This window comes from Dipodomys ordii, unplaced genomic scaffold, assembly GCF_000151885.1.
Source record: "Dipodomys ordii isolate 6190 unplaced genomic scaffold, Dord_2.0 Scaffold41, whole genome shotgun sequence".
Taxonomy (NCBI): Eukaryota; Metazoa; Chordata; class Mammalia; order Rodentia; family Heteromyidae; genus Dipodomys; species Dipodomys ordii.
This window is the reverse complement of record NW_012267257.1, coordinates 1464283-1484514: the sequence shown is the minus strand read 5'-3', so window position 1 is coordinate 1484514 and position 20232 is coordinate 1464283. Positions and strand designations below refer to the sequence as shown.

At 36.2% G+C, this 20232-nt stretch overlaps 1 protein-coding gene across 1 annotated transcript in view; it reads left to right on the top strand.

The window, feature by feature from the left end:
• The window catches only part of Skiv2l2 (superkiller viralicidic activity 2-like 2 (S. cerevisiae)), a 56535-nt gene that overhangs the window by 28715 nt on the left and 7588 nt on the right, over window positions 1–20232 (top strand). The window contains exons 17-24 of the mRNA XM_013018577.1: window positions 1261–1433; window positions 2279–2347; window positions 5848–5976; window positions 12327–12437; window positions 12704–12892; window positions 14280–14443; window positions 16754–16859; window positions 20004–20060. Coding sequence (XP_012874031.1) covers window positions 1261–1433; window positions 2279–2347; window positions 5848–5976; window positions 12327–12437; window positions 12704–12892; window positions 14280–14443; window positions 16754–16859; window positions 20004–20060 — 998 coding nt within the window. The remainder of the gene's footprint in view (window positions 1–1260; window positions 1434–2278; window positions 2348–5847; window positions 5977–12326; window positions 12438–12703; window positions 12893–14279; window positions 14444–16753; window positions 16860–20003; window positions 20061–20232) is intronic.

Here is a 20232-nt window from a genome sequence, read left to right as displayed (position 1 = left end):
ATTTAGCATCCACTTATCAGGGAGACCATGTACTGTTTGTCTCTTCGTTCTTGGCTTACCTCGCTCAACATGATTCCTTCTAGCTCCATCCATATCCCTGCAAATGCCATTATTTTGTCATTTCTAATGGCTGCATAATATTCCATTGTGTATAGATACCACAATTTTTGGATCCATTCATCTGTCGTGGGGCATCTGGGTTGTTTCCATATCCTAGCTATTGTGAACAGTGCTGCAATAAACATGGAGGTGCACGTGTCCTTGTATATTGGTTCCTGTTGTTCAGGGTAGAGTAAGGGAGGTCAATCTTTAGCTTTCTAAGGACCCTCCAGACTGCTTTCCAAAGTGGTTGTATAAATGTACATTCCCACCAGCAGTGTAATAGGGTTCCTCGCTCTCCACATCCCCTCCAGCATTTGTCGTTAAAAACCAAATAAAAATAAGGAACTAGAATTTTTTTTAAAAACAGCTTAGTATTTATCACCCATTTCCTCCCTCCCCCCCATGAAAAGACCTACAAGATCAAAGTTTATGTACCTTGGATTTGGGTTTGAATAACAGGTATTGAAATCAGATTAGAACTAAAAAAGGAAATTCAATAATATTACTACATATAGAAATTTCAGGTGTTACTGAAGCAAATAAAATAGAAAGCAATAGAGAGGGTTAGTATGATTAAAATATAATATATGCATACATTAAATACTATGGTGCAACCCTTGGTAAATTAATATGAGTTTTCACAATGAATGACCGGAAAGTAATACAGGTTCAGCAGCAGGAGGGAAAGCGCTAAGAAAGTGGGTGGATGAGGATGTATATTGTCCACATAGTATGTGGATGGATATGGTCCACATATGTATGAAATGGAACAATGAGACTCATTGAAATGTTAAATTTTCTGTTGATATGAATTTTACCATAATAGAAATAGTTTGTTAATAATTGCTTGATGCTTTTATGGAGTGAAAAAGCAAAGTCAGTACTTAGAGGAGCAAGTTTAGGATAGGGCATGGAAATAGACAATCAAATATGAGGATAGAAGGACAGGAAGAATCAAAGAAGGTACAAACTTAATGAGGGGAAGGAAAATAGACGCTTAGCCTTACAGTCATCTCTGAACAATTTCCTCCAAAATTCTATTGTAATTATGCAAAATGACTTTAGTTTTTGCAGTTGTAGAAATACTAGATGCCTTGTGTATAATTTATGTGCGGTATATAATATTTTTGATATTTTTCATGTGTTCCCAATTTACAGAGGTAAAGAACTCAGAAGAACAATATAATAAAATAGTAATTCCCAATGAAGAAAGTGTAGTCATCTATTACAAGATTAGACAGCAGCTTGCCAAACTAGGTAAAGAGATTGAAGAATATATTCATAAACCTAAATATTGCTTACCATTTCTACAGCCTGGTCGTTTGGTAAAGGTATGTATGTCATTATTTTATAGAATACTTGAACATTCCAGTATTTCCATTTAACATTCTGATATTTTATCTTGAGAAAATGTTTTCAGTTACAATAGTTGTCTTACATTACCTGTTTCATATGGCTTGTCTCAGACTTTCAATCACTACTGGTTTTCATGTGAGGGAATATAAGTTATAGTTTTGGAATTACAAAATTTTCTAATTTTGAAATGCTACCACCAAATAAAGCAGTTTTAGATCCTATATTAGATAGAAAAGACTTAAAATATTAAAACAAATAACATTTGTCATTTTTAGCATTTATTTGCCAATTTGAGAGATTCCTGTTCCTGCTGTTCATAGGATCCTGTGAAATCTGATGATTTTTGTTTGTAATACCCTATTCCTTAGATCTAGAAATGATATAGAGATTGGAGAAATGGCTCAGATAGTAGCGCGCCAATTAGGGAGCAAAAGTGTCAGATACTGAGTTCAAGTCCCTGTCTGGGAGAGGGGAGATGGAATCTTAACAGTGATGTTTGTTTAAAAATTAAGAAAATTAGGGGCGGGCTGGGAAGGTGGCTCAGTGGTAGACTGCTTGCCTTGCGTGCATGAGGCCCTAGGTTTGATTCCTCAGCACCACATAAAAAAAGGTTGGAAGTGGCACTGTGTCTCAAGTAAGTGGTAGAGCGCTAGCTTTGAGCTGAAGAGCTGAGGGACAGTGCCCAGGTCCAGAGTTCAGGCTCCACAACTGACAAAAAAAAGAAAAAAAATTAAGAAAATTAAATTTTTACTGGCCTACAATATACATATAAGGCTATAATTTTTCTGGATATGAACATTTTTGTTTTTCTTATTTTCAGGTAAAGAATGAAGGAGATGATTTTGGCTGGGGAGTAGTGGTAAATTTCTCAAAAAAGTCAAATGTTAAGGTAAGCTGTTATTATTAAGTAGAATTGCATATATATTTTGAATTAAAGGTTTTTTTTTTCCCAGACTCATAAAATTGGTTTAAGTAGTAATAGTGTACCTTAAGAAAAGTAGTATCGAGTTGGGCTACCAGTGGCTCATGCCTGTAATCCTAGCTACCCAGGAGGCTGAGATCTAAAGATCGGTTTATAGCCATCTGGGGCAAAATAGTCCAGGAGACTCTTATCTCCAATTAATCACCCGAAAACCAGAAGTGGTGCTGTGGCTCAAGTAGTAGAACATTCACCTTGAGCTGAAGAGGTGAGGGACAGTGCCTAGGCCCAGAGTTCAAGCACCATGACTGACCAAAAAGAAAAGGAATTCCATAGGCATTCCAAAGGAATGCCATAGGAATTCATTTTATGAATGATTATAAATTTTATTCTTGAAGCAATGTGATTATTTCCCAACAATGAAAAGGAATTTTTATTTCATGACAATTGAGATTTTTTTTCTTCTATCCTTTTTTTTTGTTTTATTTTGGTTATTTTACTCTTGATTAATTCCAAAAGAATTCACTTTTGATACTTGCAGATTAGAATCATCCTTTAAATACAGGTTAGAAACTTGAAAAAAGATTAGAAGAACTGGTCAGTTTTTCTTAATCTGTCTAAATGGAGCTAATAAAAAAGTTGATTTTAGTTATTATTTATATAAATATTTTAAAAAATTACTATCCATAAAGTCAAGCATTATCCTGTCAGTTTATTAGAAGAGTGACTATTTTGAAATAAGTCAGCCTTTATACACCTGATTTCTCTAGCTGCAGTAAGCACTATGAGATAAGCTTTATAAGTAACCTCATGTCCAAAACGAGCTTTACAACGTCGGTGCTGGGGGGGGGGAGAGGGGGGGAAGGAGAAGGATTGGGATTGGGGTGGGGGAGGGAGGAGGCTGGGAAGGGATGTGAAGGGTAAACAAAGGAGGAGGCTGCAATGCTTGATAAGAAATGTATGCATTATCCTGACCATGTAATTGTAACCCCTCTGTACAGTATGTTCACAAATAAAATAAAATTAAATTAAAAAAAAGACAGCTTGAGTCCCCAAGCCTGTTTTTTTAATCACTAAAATACATTTTGCATTAGATATTATACATGTTCTTTTAAAGTGGACTAGTTCATGGTTTTCTTGTCTTTTAACTTCTTTGTGCATTTGTGTTGAGGCAAGTAGGAATTAAGTTTTGGAACTGAAAGCTAGTGAGGGAAAATGCAGTCAAGAATCTAGTGTATTATTTCACACCCATATTTACAGGAAATACAAGTCTGTAGGTTTTTCCTGTCTATCTGGATTTGGTATTTGAAATCCTGGTCTCAGAGAATGAGCTTAGGGTATGAGCTTATTTACACATTGTGGAATCAAGTCAGAAAATGCATCATATACAGAAGACTTTGTTTCCTCTCTTAAAATATGACTATCACTGGGCTGGGAAGGTGGCTCAGAGTTAGAGTGTTTGCCTTGCATGCATGAGGCCCTGGGTTCGATTCCTCAGCACCACATAAGCATAAAAAACTGGAAGTGGCGCTGTGGCTCAAGTGGTAGAGCACTAGCCTTGAGCTGAAGAGCTGATGGACAGTGTCCAGCCCCAGAGTCCAGCCCCACGACCAAAAAATAAATAAATAAATAAATATGACTATCACTGAGTCTCCTTAGCAAGAGCTGACAGTTAGTCATAACAATTTGTTTATCTCATTGGCTATAAAATTAATTCCATTTCATAAAATTCATCTTATAAACTATTTAAATATCTCATTGTTTATAAAATTAAACATTTAATAATGACTAGATATATGTATATGTATACACATATATTTGCGTATATAGATATATATGTATATACATATATATGCATTATATATATAAAATTAGAAGAAATCATCAATATCAGAAAAGGAGTATCTCCAAATCATACACATTAGACACATAAAACATTGGATTATATATCTACATAGATTAGATTATATTAGATACATATATACATGTATACACATATGTATGCATGTGTGTATACAAACCAAATTATCTTTGTAGATAAACTCATCCAAGTTAAAAATACTAACCATCTTTAGTTTATGTCTAAACCATGCTGAAGAATGTTTTTGAGACTTCTTCCTAAATATACTTTAAGTTACGCTGAAAAAAAAAATTAGTTCTTTTGGAGTGGAAAATGGAGCTTATACTTTCTTTGAGGAAATTTGAACTCAGTGATTTAATGCTATTGTGATTATGCTTATGGTTTGATTTGGAAATGTTTTGCTTTTGCTCATCAGTGGTAGTTGTCTGCAGAAACAGGTTATAGATATTCATTGTTATTTTTTGACATATTGTCATTGTTAATATCCTGGGCATTCTCCCCCTCAGTCAGTATAACCTTTAATCTATTTTTTGCAAAAGAGATCATTTAGATAGTTTATTAAATGTGGGGAAAATTCTTTTTAAAACAAAAGGATTTATTTAGTCTGAAATATACTCCTCTGAAACAAGTTAGTGTAGTATGCGTCTGTAGACCTGAGATCTTTAGAATAATGGATTTATTAGAATGTAGATGACTAAATAACTTAAAATGATGTGAAATCCTGTTATAGAAGTGCCAGTATAGTCAGCAATAAAATAATCAATTGTGGATATTTTTTCCCCCTTGGTTTTCGAGCTTGAATTCAGGGCCTGGATGCTATCCCTGAGCTTTTTTGCTGAAGGCCAGTACTCTACGTCTTTGAGCCACAGCTCCACTTCCAGTTTTCTAGTGATTAATTGGAGATATTAATCTCATGGATTTTCTTGCCAGGGCTGGCCTTAAACCTCAGTCCTCAGATCTCAACCTCTGGAGTAGCTAGGATCACAGTGCCCAGCATCAATTTGTTTTGTATGTTTAATTTGCATGATTGGAGTAGAATTTTTTTTTTTTTGGTCGTGGGGCGTTGAACTCTGGGCCTGGGTGCTGTCCCTGCGCACTTCAGCTCAAGGCGAGTGCTGTACCGCTTGAGCCATAGCACTACTTCTGGTTTTCTAGGTTTATTGGAGATAACAGTCTCACGGACTTTCCTGCTCAGGCTGGCTTTGAACCATGATCCTCAGATCTGAGCCTCCTAAGTAGCTAGGATTACAGGTGTGAGCCACCGGCACCTGGCTCTAGAATCATTTTCTATTATTGATGGTTTCTTTTCAGTTTTTTCCTAATTCTGGCAGAATGTAATAAACTAACCATTTGGAACTTAAAAGGTGATATTTATATCACAGCTGGCAGTAGTCTATTAAATGAGGATTCATAAATACTGAGTTATTGCTGTGTTTTCTAATCCAGTGGAAAACACTGAAAGATGCAGAGTGACAACTTTCACTTTATAAAAGAATTATGCACTACATATTATGTGTTATCATGCTAAATGTCAGAAGGTAGGTCATATACATATGATATTTGTGTACCAGTTTGAAGGAGTTAATCTTCCTTTTTCCCATTTTCCTAGCCTAATTCTGGTGAACTGGATCCTTTATATGTAGTAGAAGTACTTCTGCGCTGTAGCAAGGAGAGTTTGAAGAATTCAGCTACTGAGGCTGCAAAACCAGCTAAACCCGATGAGAAGGGAGAGATGCAGGTTTGTACCTTACTTTTCATCTGTAGATTTCAGATTATAAATTATTTATCATCAAGTTATTGTGATTGTAATGAACATGCTGTCATAATTTGTAAATGAGAAGTTTAAGATACTTTTATATTCTATTAATAGAAGTACCAGTAGGGCGATAATAAGATCTTACATGTTTGTGTGTGCTCATGTGCACCAGTACTGGGGTTTGAATTCAGGATCTCATGTCTTGCTTGGCTTTGTCACTCAAGGCTGGTAATTTCCCATTTGAGCTATACTTGGTGTTCTGGCTTTTTGCTGGTTAATTAGAATCTCTTAGATTTGTCTGCTTGGGCTGTCTTTGAACCTTGATCCTTAAATCTTATCCTCCTCACTAGCTAAAATTACAGGCATGAACTACCAGTACTCAACTTGGAAATTTTAGTTTTCTTTTACCAAGTTTTTGACCAAGTAATTAATGACAAAGAGAAATGGTAATTTAAAATTATATATGAAACTAGATTTTTGCTATGGACAGAGATTTTTCATTATTTGTATATGATTTTACAGTTTGAATCCTCCCCTTCATGCTGTTTATTTCACTGTACTGGAAATAATGATTATTATTTCAGTGATAAAAAATTACTACCAAAGTCTTAATTAAAGTTACTTAATTTATACATGCTTTCAATTAAATGCAAACCATTTGAAAAAGTAATGAAGACAAAACAAAAAAATGAAAGGAAAACATCTGACTTTAACACACAAGATACTTCTTTCTTTTTTTGGGGGGGGTCTGGTCGTGGGGCTTGAACTCTGGGCCTGGGTGCTGTCCCCTAGCTCTTCAGCTCAAGGCTAGTGCTCTACCACTTGAGCCACAGCGCCACTTCCAGCTTTTTTTTTTCTGCTTATGTGGTGCTGAGGAATCGAACCCAGGGCCTCATGCATGCAAGGCAAGGGCTCTACCACTTAGCCACCTTCCCAACCCCGAGATACCTCTTTCTTTAATGCTTTTTTTATTTTTATTTTTTTTTTTATTAGTGGTTCTAGGAATTAACCCCAGTGCCTCATACAAGCTCAGCAGATACTCTACTTCAAGTGTTTGGCATATGTACTCAATCTTTTAGGAGTCATATATGTTTAAGAATCTTTGCAGCATCATAGACTTACTTTGGATCAATAGATGATTATGAAACTCAGAAATTGGAATATTTAAAAGTTAACAGAACTTAGAAATTGAAATATTTAAGTTAACTTCTTATTGGATATTGGTGGAAATTCTGCCCACCTTTTGATATTTTTTTTTTTTTTAGTCCTTTGGTTTGTTTTTCAGAATTGCATCACCAAGAGAAACATGGTGTTTTGTTGTTGTTGTTTTTCCTCCTCCTAATATTTATTTTATCCACTGACTCCTTAACTATAAAAGAAGTTAAATCTCTTACAGTTTGCCACATATTCACTGTACCTTAAGGGACTTTAAGAGTCCTTGTAACTTGAAATAGCAAATATGTGGCATTTATGCTTCCTTTCTTATGGTAGACATTGATAATTAGTAAGGTTCTCTTCCATGCTGAACTTCGATTCTTTTCTATGAAAATGATCCAGGCAACCATTGCTGTAATGTGTTACTAGCATTTTAGGTGAAGCCTGTTTGTTGTCTTTCTTTGTTCGAGGCCAAAGTTTTTTTAAGCCTTCCTGTCTTGCCTCTTAATCATACTACAGTCTTTGTAGTCCTCAGGTTCAGTTCAATAAACTTCAGGGAAAAAGTCCTGGACAAACCTGAGGGTCTTTTACTCCTTTATCACTTTTGTGTATTTTTCCATGCCACTTTTAAAATTCCATTTATTTCAGTTTCCACTTCTTAGGAAATTAAGGAGGCGGGCAGGATATAGTAACATGCACTATTAACTTTATTATTAAGTAGTTGGTTACAGGTTACAGTTTAGCAAATCAGGTTATGAGTATACAGCGCTTCTTAATAAGCGTCATCCCTTCATTATTCTCTCCTTTTCCCTGTCTCATCCCTAAAGTAACATGATTTTTAAAAATTTTTATTAAAATTTTTTTTTGTTTATGACAGTAAGGGATTGCAGCTTATTGAGAGGGAGCTAATTTTGCTGCTTCAAAGGCCTATGTGAACATCAAAGATGGATCTTTCTCTGCTACAGCTTTTAATAAATAAATGAAGTGAGCCTTAAAAGAACTTGTCAGGAAAACCTTATTTTGGGGAAGAATGGGACTTTTTTAGATAAGTGCCGGAAGCAACATCAGGGCATGGAACTCCCCTCTCTAGATAAAAACCGTCTCAGGAGTTGGAGGCATGGCTCCAGTGGTAGAGTGCCAGCTAGTGAGCAGAAGTAGCAGATACTAAGTTCAAGTTCCAGTCTTAAAAAGCCTCCAGGTTGTCCTATGGTTGAATGATGATGACATTAACAAAAAAAAAAAAAAAAAAAAGCAGAGAACTATGTAGGTTAGAACTAGAATACTGTTGTGAGGTATAGGAGGTGAAGGTGGGGTTTTCATAATCATCTTTCTCCTCTTTTGAGTATGTGTGATTCCAAACTTGGTGCCAGACTTTATAAGGTGATTTTCCTTTTTAACTTATGGAATAAATATTCTAGAATTTATTTTTCCAGAGAAGATTATTACAGAGTATGTATAGAAAGAGAAAGAATACATGTGTGCACATGCCAGTTCTGGATTGCATTAATTAACAGAGGGTAACAAGTTTAATAGTATGTTCTAAAGATTGCCTGTGACTTGAAAAGTATCTGACCAGGCAGGCACCAGCGCCTCACACCTGTAATCCTCGTAACTCCAGAGGCTGAGAACTGAAAGATGAAGATTAAAGCCAGCTTGAGAAGAAAAGCCTGAGAGACTCCAATTCATTAACAAAATATCAGACTGGAAGAATGGCTCAGGTAGCATAGCACCATCCATAACCAAGAAAGCTGAGCCAAAGTGCAGGGCTCTGCGTTCAAGCCCTAGTACCAGCACCAAAAAATAAACTAATTAAAAATAAATTTTACAAGTTATCTGCCTGCTACCCTTTATCACAGCTACCAATGGCAATTTAATGAGACTCGCAGGAGGTAATGATCATAGTTGCAGGATTTAGGTAGATAATTTTTGTTTTATTTCTCAATGCAAGAAACTCACTAGAATAAGGGTTAGATAAAAAACAAAAGGAAGAGGCTGAGAAGATGGCTCAGTGGTAGAGTGCTTGCCTTGCATGCATGAGGTCCTGGGTTTGATTCCTCAGTGCCACATAAGTAGAAGAAAACCGGAAGTGGCACTGTGGCTCAAGTGGTAGAGCACTAGCCTTGAGTTGAAGAGCTGAGGGACAGCGCCCAGGCCCAGAGTTCAGGCCCCACGACTGACCGAAAAAAAAAAAGGAAGGTTATAGATCTCAACTATACATTTAGTGGCTTGAACACAGGGCCTGGGCACTGTCCCTGCGCCTCTGTGCTCAAGGTTAGTGCTCTACTACTGGAGCTACAGCACCACTTCCAGCCTTTTCTGTATGTGGTACTAAGGAATCGAACCCAGAGCTTCAAGCATGTGAGACAAGCACTCTGCCACTAAGCCAGAAATTCCAAGCCCTTCACATAGATTCTTGCATTTATGCTCAGGCTGTCCGAGAGTATGATCCTTCTGTTTATACTTCCTGCATAGCTAGGATGACAGCTGTGTACCACCATACTCACCTGTTGGTTGAGATGGTCTCCTAGGTGTTTTTTTACTATGGTTGCTTGGAACTGTGATCTTGTTTCTGCTTCCTGAGTACCTAGATTTATAAGCACGAGCCACTGTGCTCAGCCTTCGTTTATTCATTTTTTAAAAAGAAAATCTCTTCCTACATTGCCCAGGCTAGGGTCCCAAACTTTTAAAGTTGGGCTCCAGTGATACTTAGGCCTCAGCTTTCTGAGTGGCTGAGTGTACAGGCACGTACCACCACTCTCAGCTTGGCAATACAAATTGAAGTCAATTTTTTTTTTGGGGGGGTGTTGCTATTTGAATAGTTAGGTTGTTTTTTTTTGTGTGTTTTTTTTGGGGGGGTCTGGTTGTGGGGCCTGAACTCTGGGCCTGGGAGCTGTCCCTCAGCTCTTCAGCTCAAGGCTAGCGCTCTACCACTTGAGCCACAGCGCCACTTCTGGCTTTTTTTCTTTTTGCTTATGTGGTGCTGAGGAATTGAACTCAGGGCCTCAGGCATGCAAGGCAAGTGCTCTACCACTGAGCCACCTTCCCAGCCCTAGTTAGATTGTTTTTGTAAGGTAATCTTTAATCTGTGAGGTGTGTGTCTCTACTGCTTGGCTAGTTTAGTAATTAGGAAGTTATTGATCAGTTCCTTAGTCTTTGATTATGGTCTTAGTGCTCACCCAGGGAATTAACATTACCGTACTTGTAAATGTGTAATCTCTTGGTCAGATAGGTGACAGCTTTAGGTGTTCCTTGAGCTTGCCTTTATGTTTCTAAATTCTAACTTCAAGATTGTTTCTATGGACTTCTTACTCCCCAAATTTTACTTTAAAAATTTTGATTAGCCTTCAGTTTGTCCCAACTACTATTGCTACCATGTCAGGCAGCAATAATATTACAAGGCCTTTTGTTACCTTGGACAACTGCCCCAAAGAACAATGCTGTTTACACTGAGCAAGTTCAAATACGAAAGCTGTGGATGTAGTCTTTCAGAGAATGATCTGACAAGTGAAATAATGACAGTACTTTGAAAATGGGGCTTTGAAGTACTTCTGGCCCCATTCTGCCCCCTCCACTGGATGTCAGACTGGTTCTACTATTATTACAGACTTGCTTCTCAAACTACGGTGGAGTCAGGATGTGGAATGGAGTAGGGGAAGTTGAAATAGCACACAGGCCTTGCTTTTCTTAACCAGAAGTCATTTTGGTTGAACAAATGCTCCTTGGACTACTTTAAGATTTGTCAATTTCCAGATTTTTTTTTTTTTTTGTCGGTGGGACCTGAACTCCGGACCTGGGCACTGTCCCTTAGCTCTTCAGCTCAAGGCAAGCACTCTATCACTTGAGCCACAGCCCCACTTCTGTTTTTTTCTGAGTGGTTTATTGGAAATAAGAGTTTCACAGACTTTTCCTGCCTGGGCTGGCTTTGAACCATGATCCTTAGATCTCAGCCTCCTGAGTAGCAAGGATTACAGGTGTGAGCCACTGGCACCCGGCAATTTCCAGAATTTTGAAGCAGTTAATTTTGACAATTTTTCCTGTGTTCCTGTTGCTTACCAAGGAGAAGACTGGAGGTTTATGTCCTTTTTCACTGACATTCTCCTGGATAAGGAGAAAATATCTAGTCTGAACAGTTCATTATGACATTATTCAGCACTTCAGTTAAGAGTTAGATTTCTATTTTTTAATCTACAATTTAATCAGCAACATACTACTTTAAATAATTTATTTTTGGGCTGGGAAGGTGGCTCAGTGGTAGAGTGTTTGCCTTGCATGCATGAGGCCCTGGATTCGATTCCTCAGCACCACATAAGCAAAAAGAAAAAAGCCGGAAGTGACACTGTGGCTCAAGTGGTAGAGAGCTAGCCTTGAGCTGAAGAGCTGAGGGACAGTGCCCCAGGCCCAGAGTTCAGGCCCCACAACCAGACTTCCCCCCAAAAAATTATTTTTATGTGATCAAATCTAGTTGGTTATAAAAATTAGTTTGACAAAAATATTCAAAAGCTATAATGTATTTTAGCTAGTAGTCTTGGTTTGAAGATACCACATTGCTGGAAATTTATTAATTATATACTAATGTAACTTACTGACATTTGTTATCTACCATATATTTATTTGTTTAGGGGGACATTGATTCATGAAACATTGCAAAGATCCATAAGGTTTGACTATACAAATACTTCCCACTGTTGGTCTTCTTGGTATTCTAGCAAGTTACCGATAATTGACCACATGATTATGTAGATTCATGTCAACCAGTGGTTGCATCAGGATAAATCTTAATTCTATCAGCACCAGTGGTACATGTCTATAATCCTAGTGACTCAGGAGACTGAGATCTGAAGATCCTGGTTTGAAGCCAGCCCATGCAGGAAAGTCCCTGAGATATTCATCTTCAATTAACGAACAAAAACTGGAAGTAGAGCTGTGCCTGAAATGGTGGAGCATAAGCATTGTGTGAATAAAAGAGATAGGGCCCAGACCCTGAGTTCTACTCTATGAAGTAACTAACAGTGAATATTAAAAAAAAAAAATCAGGGTCTAAGACAAACTGAAGAACTGTTCCAGAGTCAAAGTGATGAAGAGTATTAGTTTGGATTCTTGAAGTGGTAGATAAAAATCTTTACATGATCTGTAAACTTCAGAGTATATTGTAGTAATATGTAATGTTTTCTTCATAGGTTGTCCCAGTTTTGGTGCATCTCCTTTCTGCTATCAGCAGCATTAGGCTTTACATTCCTAAAGACCTTCGGCCTGTGGACAATAGACAGAGTGTCTTAAAATCAATACAGGTATGCATGTTAGTTTTATACTCAAATATAAATTTTACATAAATATGAAAAGGGTTTATACCTGAATGTTTTTCATAAAAAATTTCACAGCATATCTATATTTAAATTTATTCCCTCTGAGTCTGCCAACAAAGTGTGTATCTTCTAATTTAACTGGGAAATATATATATGTATTTTTTTATGTCCATGTGCATAGAAACAAAATATTGATTTAGTTTATTCTTACACATTTTGTGTAGGAACTAATTTCATATATTTTGTTTCAGGAGGTTCAGAAACGTTTTCCTGATGGTGTACCTTTGTTAGATCCCATTGATGACATGGGCATTCAAGATCAAGGGCTAAAAAAAGTCATCCAGAAAGTAGAGGCTTTTGAGCATCGAATGTATTCTCATCCACTTCACAATGATCCCAATTTGGAAACTGTATATACACTTTGTGAAAAAAAAGCTCAGGTATGGCAAAAACTTTATTTTTATAGTTGAGTTCTATGTATTTTACTAAATGTTTTTCATTTTCTTGTTTTAAGGAATGAATAGCAACCTTTTAAATAAACCTTTCAACACAGGAATATCAACCCTTATCAGAAAGTCAATATGATGTTTGTTTTACTATAGTTTAATATTTAATTATTTTAAAATTAAAAAAAATTAAGATATACTTTTTATAGCATAATACATTTTAAAGTACCTTGAAAATCCAAGATTTTTAGTATATTCACAGATGTCTATAACTCCTTACTACTATGTTAATTCTAGAACTTTTTTTAATCATTAAAACAACAAACTTTGAGCCAGGCACTGGTGGCTCACTCCTGTAGTCCTAGGTATTCAGGAGCTGAGATCTGAGGATCATGGTTCAAAGCCAGCAGAAAAGTCCATAAGACTCTTTGTCTGCAATTAATCACCAGAAAACCAGAAGAGGAACTGTGGCTTCATGTGGTAGAGTGCTAGACTCGAGCAAAAGAGCTCAGGGACAGGGTCCAAGCCTGAGTTGAAGCCCCATGACCCACATAAAAGTCCAACAACTTTGTACCTATTAGCAGTCACTCTGTATTTGTCACCCTTTAGCTTCTGCCAATTATATACTTTATGTCTAAAAAAAAGGAATGATGGGAAAATAAAGTAAAACAGACTGTTGGAGGTGGCTAATGAAGAGAGTCAATGAGGATGAACATGATTAAAATAATTTGTTTGCATTTATGAAAACAGAACCAAGGATACCTGTTGAAATGGTTTAAGAAGGGCAAGAGTATTTGTTAGAGGAGGGTGGTTGATCAGGATACATTTTATACATGGCTGCAAATGTTACAATGATGTACAAGGAGTTGCACATCTAACAAGTATAGTAATTTAAAAGGAGATGGAGAATGTAGTCAAGCATCTAATGTGTATCCTACAAAATTTAGAAAAGTAAGGGAAGGGGTGAATTGGTAGGAATCAGTGAAAAAGTTGAAAGGGGTTACATTGATAAAGTCACATTGTACAGGGCTGGGCAGGTGGTTCAGTGGTAGAGTGCTTGCCTTGCATGCATGAGGACCTGTGTTTGATTCCTCAGCACCACATAAGCAGAAAAAAGGTGGAAGTGGTGCTGTGGCTCAAGTGATAGAGCACTAGCCTTGAGCTGAAAGGCTGAAGGGGACAGTGCCCAGGCCCAGAGTTCAGGCCCCAGACCAACAAAAACAAACAAAACATTGTACAGTATTCATAAACTGCTTTGTTAACTGGCAACTCCTCTTTGTACAACTTCTTAAAAATAATAAAAATGTATGAAGCCAAAAAAGTCTCATTTACATAAATGTTCACTTTATTATTAAACTTCCTTTACTTTTATATGGCATAGATTGCAGTAGATATTAAATCTGCAAAGCGGGAACTGAAAAAAGCAAGAACTGTCCTACAAATGGATGAGCTTAAATGTCGAAAACGTGTTTTAAGAAGGTTGGGCTTTGCTACTTCCTCTGATGTCATAGAGATGAAAGGACGGGTGGCCTGTGAGATCAGCAGGTAAAATCTGAGTCTGCTAGAAAGTTTTAAAAGGAATGGGATTTAAAATAGCATAGTATGTATTAAATGAAAGATGCTAATCTTAAGCAAAAGTCTGTTTTAGATATAAAGGCTTTATACACATTCAATACTGTGGTTATGCAATTGAGAAACAAGAAAACCTCTTGTATTTTAGTAATGCACGCAAGCACGGCTAGCCTTTTTATATTTACAAACATTTTTCCACCTTGAGCTGGTCATTATTCCCTAAACAATAAGCTGTTATTTATATAGCTTATATATTTCACTTTGCTTTATAAATAATCTAGAGACGCCTTAAACTATATGAGAGGATTTCTGTAGGCTATATGCAAATAACCATCCCATTTTATGCAAGAGACTTGAATATCTTCAAGTTTTGGTATTCGTTGTGATATTTAAAAACAACAATCCTCAGAAACTGAGGAACTACTCTTACTCTTGGTTTTGGTAATCTGTTACCTCATTACAAATGACCTCTCAACTGTTTTGATTTAAAACAACAGTTGCTTTATTTTGTCATGACTTCTGTGTGTCAGAAATTCACTAAGGCCTTGGTTGGATGATTATGACTCAGGATACCCTGATTCCTTACGACTTGTGGTTAAACAGGAATGGTAAAAGGCTGAAGCAACTGAGTAATAGGATGGGTGGATCTCTTCTTCCCTCCCTCATCTGTCTTTCTCTTCTCTCTTTTCCCCTCTCTGTCTTCACATGGGCTACTTTAAGTACCCAGTGATAGTACTGACTAGGCTAAGGGGAAAGTGCATCCTGTTTTCTGGCCTTGCTTTATCTTTGCTACCTATGGATATCATATAGCATTACTTCCACCACATTCTCATCACAGTTGAATTATAAAGGCTCCTGGAATCAAATGAAGGACAGTTAGACTCCATCTTTATGGGGAAGAGTCTACTGTCCCATAGAGGTTTTTGTAATGATTGAATTGTTTATATCTGCACTGTCTTTATAGTGCTCCCTAGCCACATACCACTATTGAAACTGGTAAAACAACTTCAAATGTTAAATTGTCACATAGGTATAGGGAAGTTTAAGTTCAGCACAGGTTTACAAGGCATTATGGAATAAGAAATGCTGTTGTATTGCTCCAGCCTGTAACCCCATTTACTTGGGAGGTAGAGATTGGGGGATTTGGGTTCAAAGCCAGCCAGACCAAAAAAAAAAAAAAAAGGTTTTCAAGATTCACTCTTAACCCAAGTCTGGGACAAGGAGATAAACACCTGTCATTCTAGTTCCTTGAGGAAGCATAAGTAAGAGGGTTGCAGTCCAGGCTGGTTCAGGTATGGGGTGACAATCTGTCTTAAAAATAACCAACTTATAAAAAGGGCTGGGATTATGCTCAGGTGGTAGAGTGCCTGCCTAGCAAATGCAAAGCCCTGAATTCAAACCTGTATACTGCTCTCCACCCCCTCAAAAAAACACAAAAAAAAAAACAAAAAAAAATACTATTGCTACCTTCAAAAACTAAAATTTTACATCATCCTAAAAGATCAATTGTTTTCTCACATGAGTAATGTTTTCTGCCTTAGGAGCCAGTTTGCATCTGCCCTTAACTTTTGAAAGTCACAGGTTCATATTTTGTCTATGTAATGGTGACCATTTTCGATGCTTAAAAGACAGGATTAAAGCAGCCAAATTTTCATGGGCTAGTACCTATTAGAGAAATATTTGAAACCTGGATTTGTATTAACAAGATAACCATTTTCCTATTTATAGAAGACTATTAATGAGTAGTAACTTGTTGAAATCAAAGGCTTTTACCAATCTTGGTTACATATGCATTAGTTTTGAGATAGTGTCTTGCTTTGTGCTTGGATTGGCCTTGAACTTGCAAGGCTTGCCAGGTACTAAGATCATGTTGGCACTTCTGGCATAATATATACTTTGAACACTAAGAAAATAAGCTGCAAAATGTGATCTTCCTGATATATTCCAAAAAAGTTTGCTTTCATTACTGTATAGATGGTTAGCAAAATGCTTAAAATTAAAAATAATTAAGAGTCCTTTGGTACTAGAAAAAAAGTACAAATGACTTTTTCCTGGTAAGTTGAGAGAGTTCAAGAATGGTTTTTGAATGACCATTTGCATTTTGATATTTGGCATCTTTTATATGAAATGCCCATTCAACATTTCCTACCTTGTATCTTGAAAATATAGTCCTGCTCTTTCCTTTAAATCTTTCTTATTGACTTATTAATATGCTTAATTAAAACCTATATGTTAATGTTATATATGTCTTTGACATTTGAAATTTCTTTTTTTTTATGATAGTGCTGATGAACTCCTTCTCACTGAGATGATGTTTAATGGCCTTTTTAATGACCTTTCTGCAGAACAAGCAACTGCATTGTTAAGCTGCTTTGTGTTTCAAGAGAATGTAAGTTAATGGGTTTATTAATTCTTATACTACATAGTTGAGATTAAATAGTATAATAGTTATTTCTTAATTATAACAATACTGTTTTCAGCCTTGCACTGGTAGCTCACTTCTGTAATCCTACTAGCTCAGGAGGCTGAGATCTTAAGACTCTGATTTGAAGTCAGCTTGGGTAGGAAAGTCTATGAGACTCTTCATTAACTATCAAAAAGCTAGAAGTGAAGCTGTGGCTCTAGTGGTAGAGTACTAACCTTGAGCAAAAAAATGAAGGACAGTGCCCGGGCCCTCAGTTCAAGCCCTAGAACTAGCTCCAAAATTAAAAAAAAAAAAGTACTACTATTTAAAGCTTACATATTATGGATACTGTTTGTTAAAAATGAAAGTGACCTTAAACATAATAAAGAATTGAAACAATATAATTAAAATTAATATAATCAGATAATTATTATAATTACCTGATAATACTAAATACATATAAGAGAATAAGATTTATTTTTGCCAGTCATTACTAATCATATTCCAAGTTCTCAATTTGTCCTATAACGTAGTTTTGTGGGGGTTTTTTGTTGTTGTTGTTGAAGATCTAGCCCAGTCACATTGTCCTAGAAAGAAAATTGAAATTAGGAAATTAGGAAAATGTAATGAAAATGGAGATAGTAAGATTGCATTAAACACACTCTATTAATATAGACATAACTGTGAGCCAAACTGATCCTGTCAGAAACTGAAATCTTAGTTTTCATGGGGAAGGTTTAAAGCAGTGACAGCAACTCTTGCTGGTTTAACAGTAACTTTTACATGTAAGTGATTAGTTCATTATTAATGTTACTATAGAAATCCAAAAATGGGTAGGCTATATACCTCAGCAGTAGAGTATTTGCCTACTAAAGTACCTGTTTGCCCTGAAAAGAAATCTAACACACAAGTTTTAGATGGAACACATGAGAATACTAATTTGAAGTGTATTTCTTTTTTTTAATTAAAAAATTTTTTTCATTGTTTTTATAAAAGTGATATACAGAGGGGTTACAGTTACGTAAGTCAGGTAAAGAGTACATTTTTGAAGTGCATTTCTAAAACCAGCATCAGTTAATTTAAAAAGTAAAATATGTTTTCAATTTTAAAGCTTTATTTGTTGTGGATAGAATGAGTAAAATGAGATTAAGGCAAGGACATTTGCCTTCTAATAAAATTTGTTACCTGATTTCTTTATTTTTGCCAGTCCTGAGTCTTTGAACTCAGGGCCTAGGTACTGTCCCTGAGGGGTTTTTTTGTTTTTGTTTTTAAACTCAAGGGTAGTGCTCAACCACTTGAACTACTGCTCCACTTCTGGCTTTTTGGTTGCTCTTTGGAGATAAGAGTCTCAAAGACTTTCCTGTCCAGGCTGACTTTGAATCACAGTCCTTAGATCTCAGCCTCCTGAGTAGCTAGGATTATAGGTACGAGTCACCAGCACCCAGCTTTTTATCTGAAATTTTCAAGGCCATTTATGTTAAAACTTCTAAAGTATTTTAACTTTTAATTTGCTTGTGTGAGACAATTGACCCCCCCCCTCCATTTCTACCATTGATGTGCTTTCCTGTTAATAACTTTCCTGTTTTTGTATTTCTAAACTATTGAAGTAGGTGGGCACTCTTCTCTCTGATAAGACTCCTTACTTACTATAATGAGCAGTCATAGCACTGATAGGACAGCAACTGAAAACAAAAGTTTATATACTTCTGAGAATGCCTGTGATGGATCTAAGAATAGTTCACACACAAGAGCAGCAGTACATTACTTTATAAAATGTTTAGCTGTGTATTTTGTTAGGTTCAAATTTATATATCAGTTTCAAGATGAAAAAAAGTTCAGGACATTTGTCCTTCCCTTTGAATAGATTTAAAATTTAGAGCTGAGTGAGTGGTAGACTTTTATATCTATCATACTGTTTTATGGCCAGTTTCTTTACAAGCCTTTTTTCATGAAGCGTTACAACAATCTCTTCGGAGGGGCCAGTTCTTGAAAGGAATTGGGTTTAAGCAAAGCACAATTCCTTAAGTTTTGGAACCAGATAAAATCACATTATGTTATATGCAGCATCATCAATTATTGGAGTAGTACCCTTTCAGTATTTAGATAGAAAATTTGAACTAAAAGTCACATGAAGTTTTCTGTCCAGGAAGAAGATTAAACATTGTAAAATACTTGAGGAAAGTATGATGAAGTTTATTTGACATACTTATATTTACAATGCATTTTTTTTTTTTTTGGCCAGTCCTGGGGCTTGAACTCCCCCTGAGCACTGTCCCTGAACTTCTTTTTTGGGGGGGGGGTTCCGGTTGTGGGGGCCTGAACTCTGAGCCTGGGCGCTGTCCCTCAGCTCTTCAGCTCAAGGCTAGCACTCTACCACTTGAGCCACAGTGCCATTTTTTTTTTTCTGCTTATGTGGTGCTGAGGAATCAAACCTAGGGCTTCATGCATGCTAGGTAAGCACTGTACCACTAAGCCACATTCCCAGCCCTACAATGCATTTTTAGTGAAGTGTTCTCACATTTTAAATAATACTAAAAGTAATTTAAAAGCAGTGGCTTGAGCTGTAATCTTTGCTACTCAAAATACAGAAATCTGTAGGATCTTGGTTCAAAGGTAGCTATTAACCAGTGATTCTCAGATTTCAGCCTTCTTAGTAGCTAGGCTCATGGACATGAGCCACTAGACCTGGCCGAGGACATTATTTTAAATGTTCTTTATTCCAAATATTTGATTTCTACTAATTTAGAATTTCTTAGAAATTTCTTCTTAGAAACTAAATTTGTTTCAAATTTAAACTGAGTAAGCCATTTATAATGTTGATGTAATGAAACTACTATATCTGATTTTAATACTTGATCTCATTTCCATTGATAGACAGGCAGAAAGGTAGCTAATGAGCATGCTTTGCAGATTTAGCAGTGTAATATTTTCCTCTGAATGTAACTGAAGATGGAGGTGATTTTTCTTATATTAAACTTGAGTTGATAGAAACTCAAAATGCTAATAATTCAGGTCTTGAGATTAGACATGAAAAGGTATTATAGAAGCCTTCCTTTATTTAAACAAGCAATTAGTATACAACTGTACTTTAAACTTGGATTTTTATATCTAATTTCCTGTTTTTTATAGTCTAGTGAGATGCCCAAATTAACAGAACAGTTAGCTGGACCACTTCGTCAAATGCAGGTAAGATGGTAATAAATGTTTTTGACAGTCTGATTATAGTATATTCTATAATCAGTACGTTCTATATATCATTCTACAGAGACAAGTGCAAGTAGAATTAAATGCATCACTTGATGTGTCATGTCATTTAATGCTACTTTTTAATTTTTGCATTGATATTGACATTGAACTT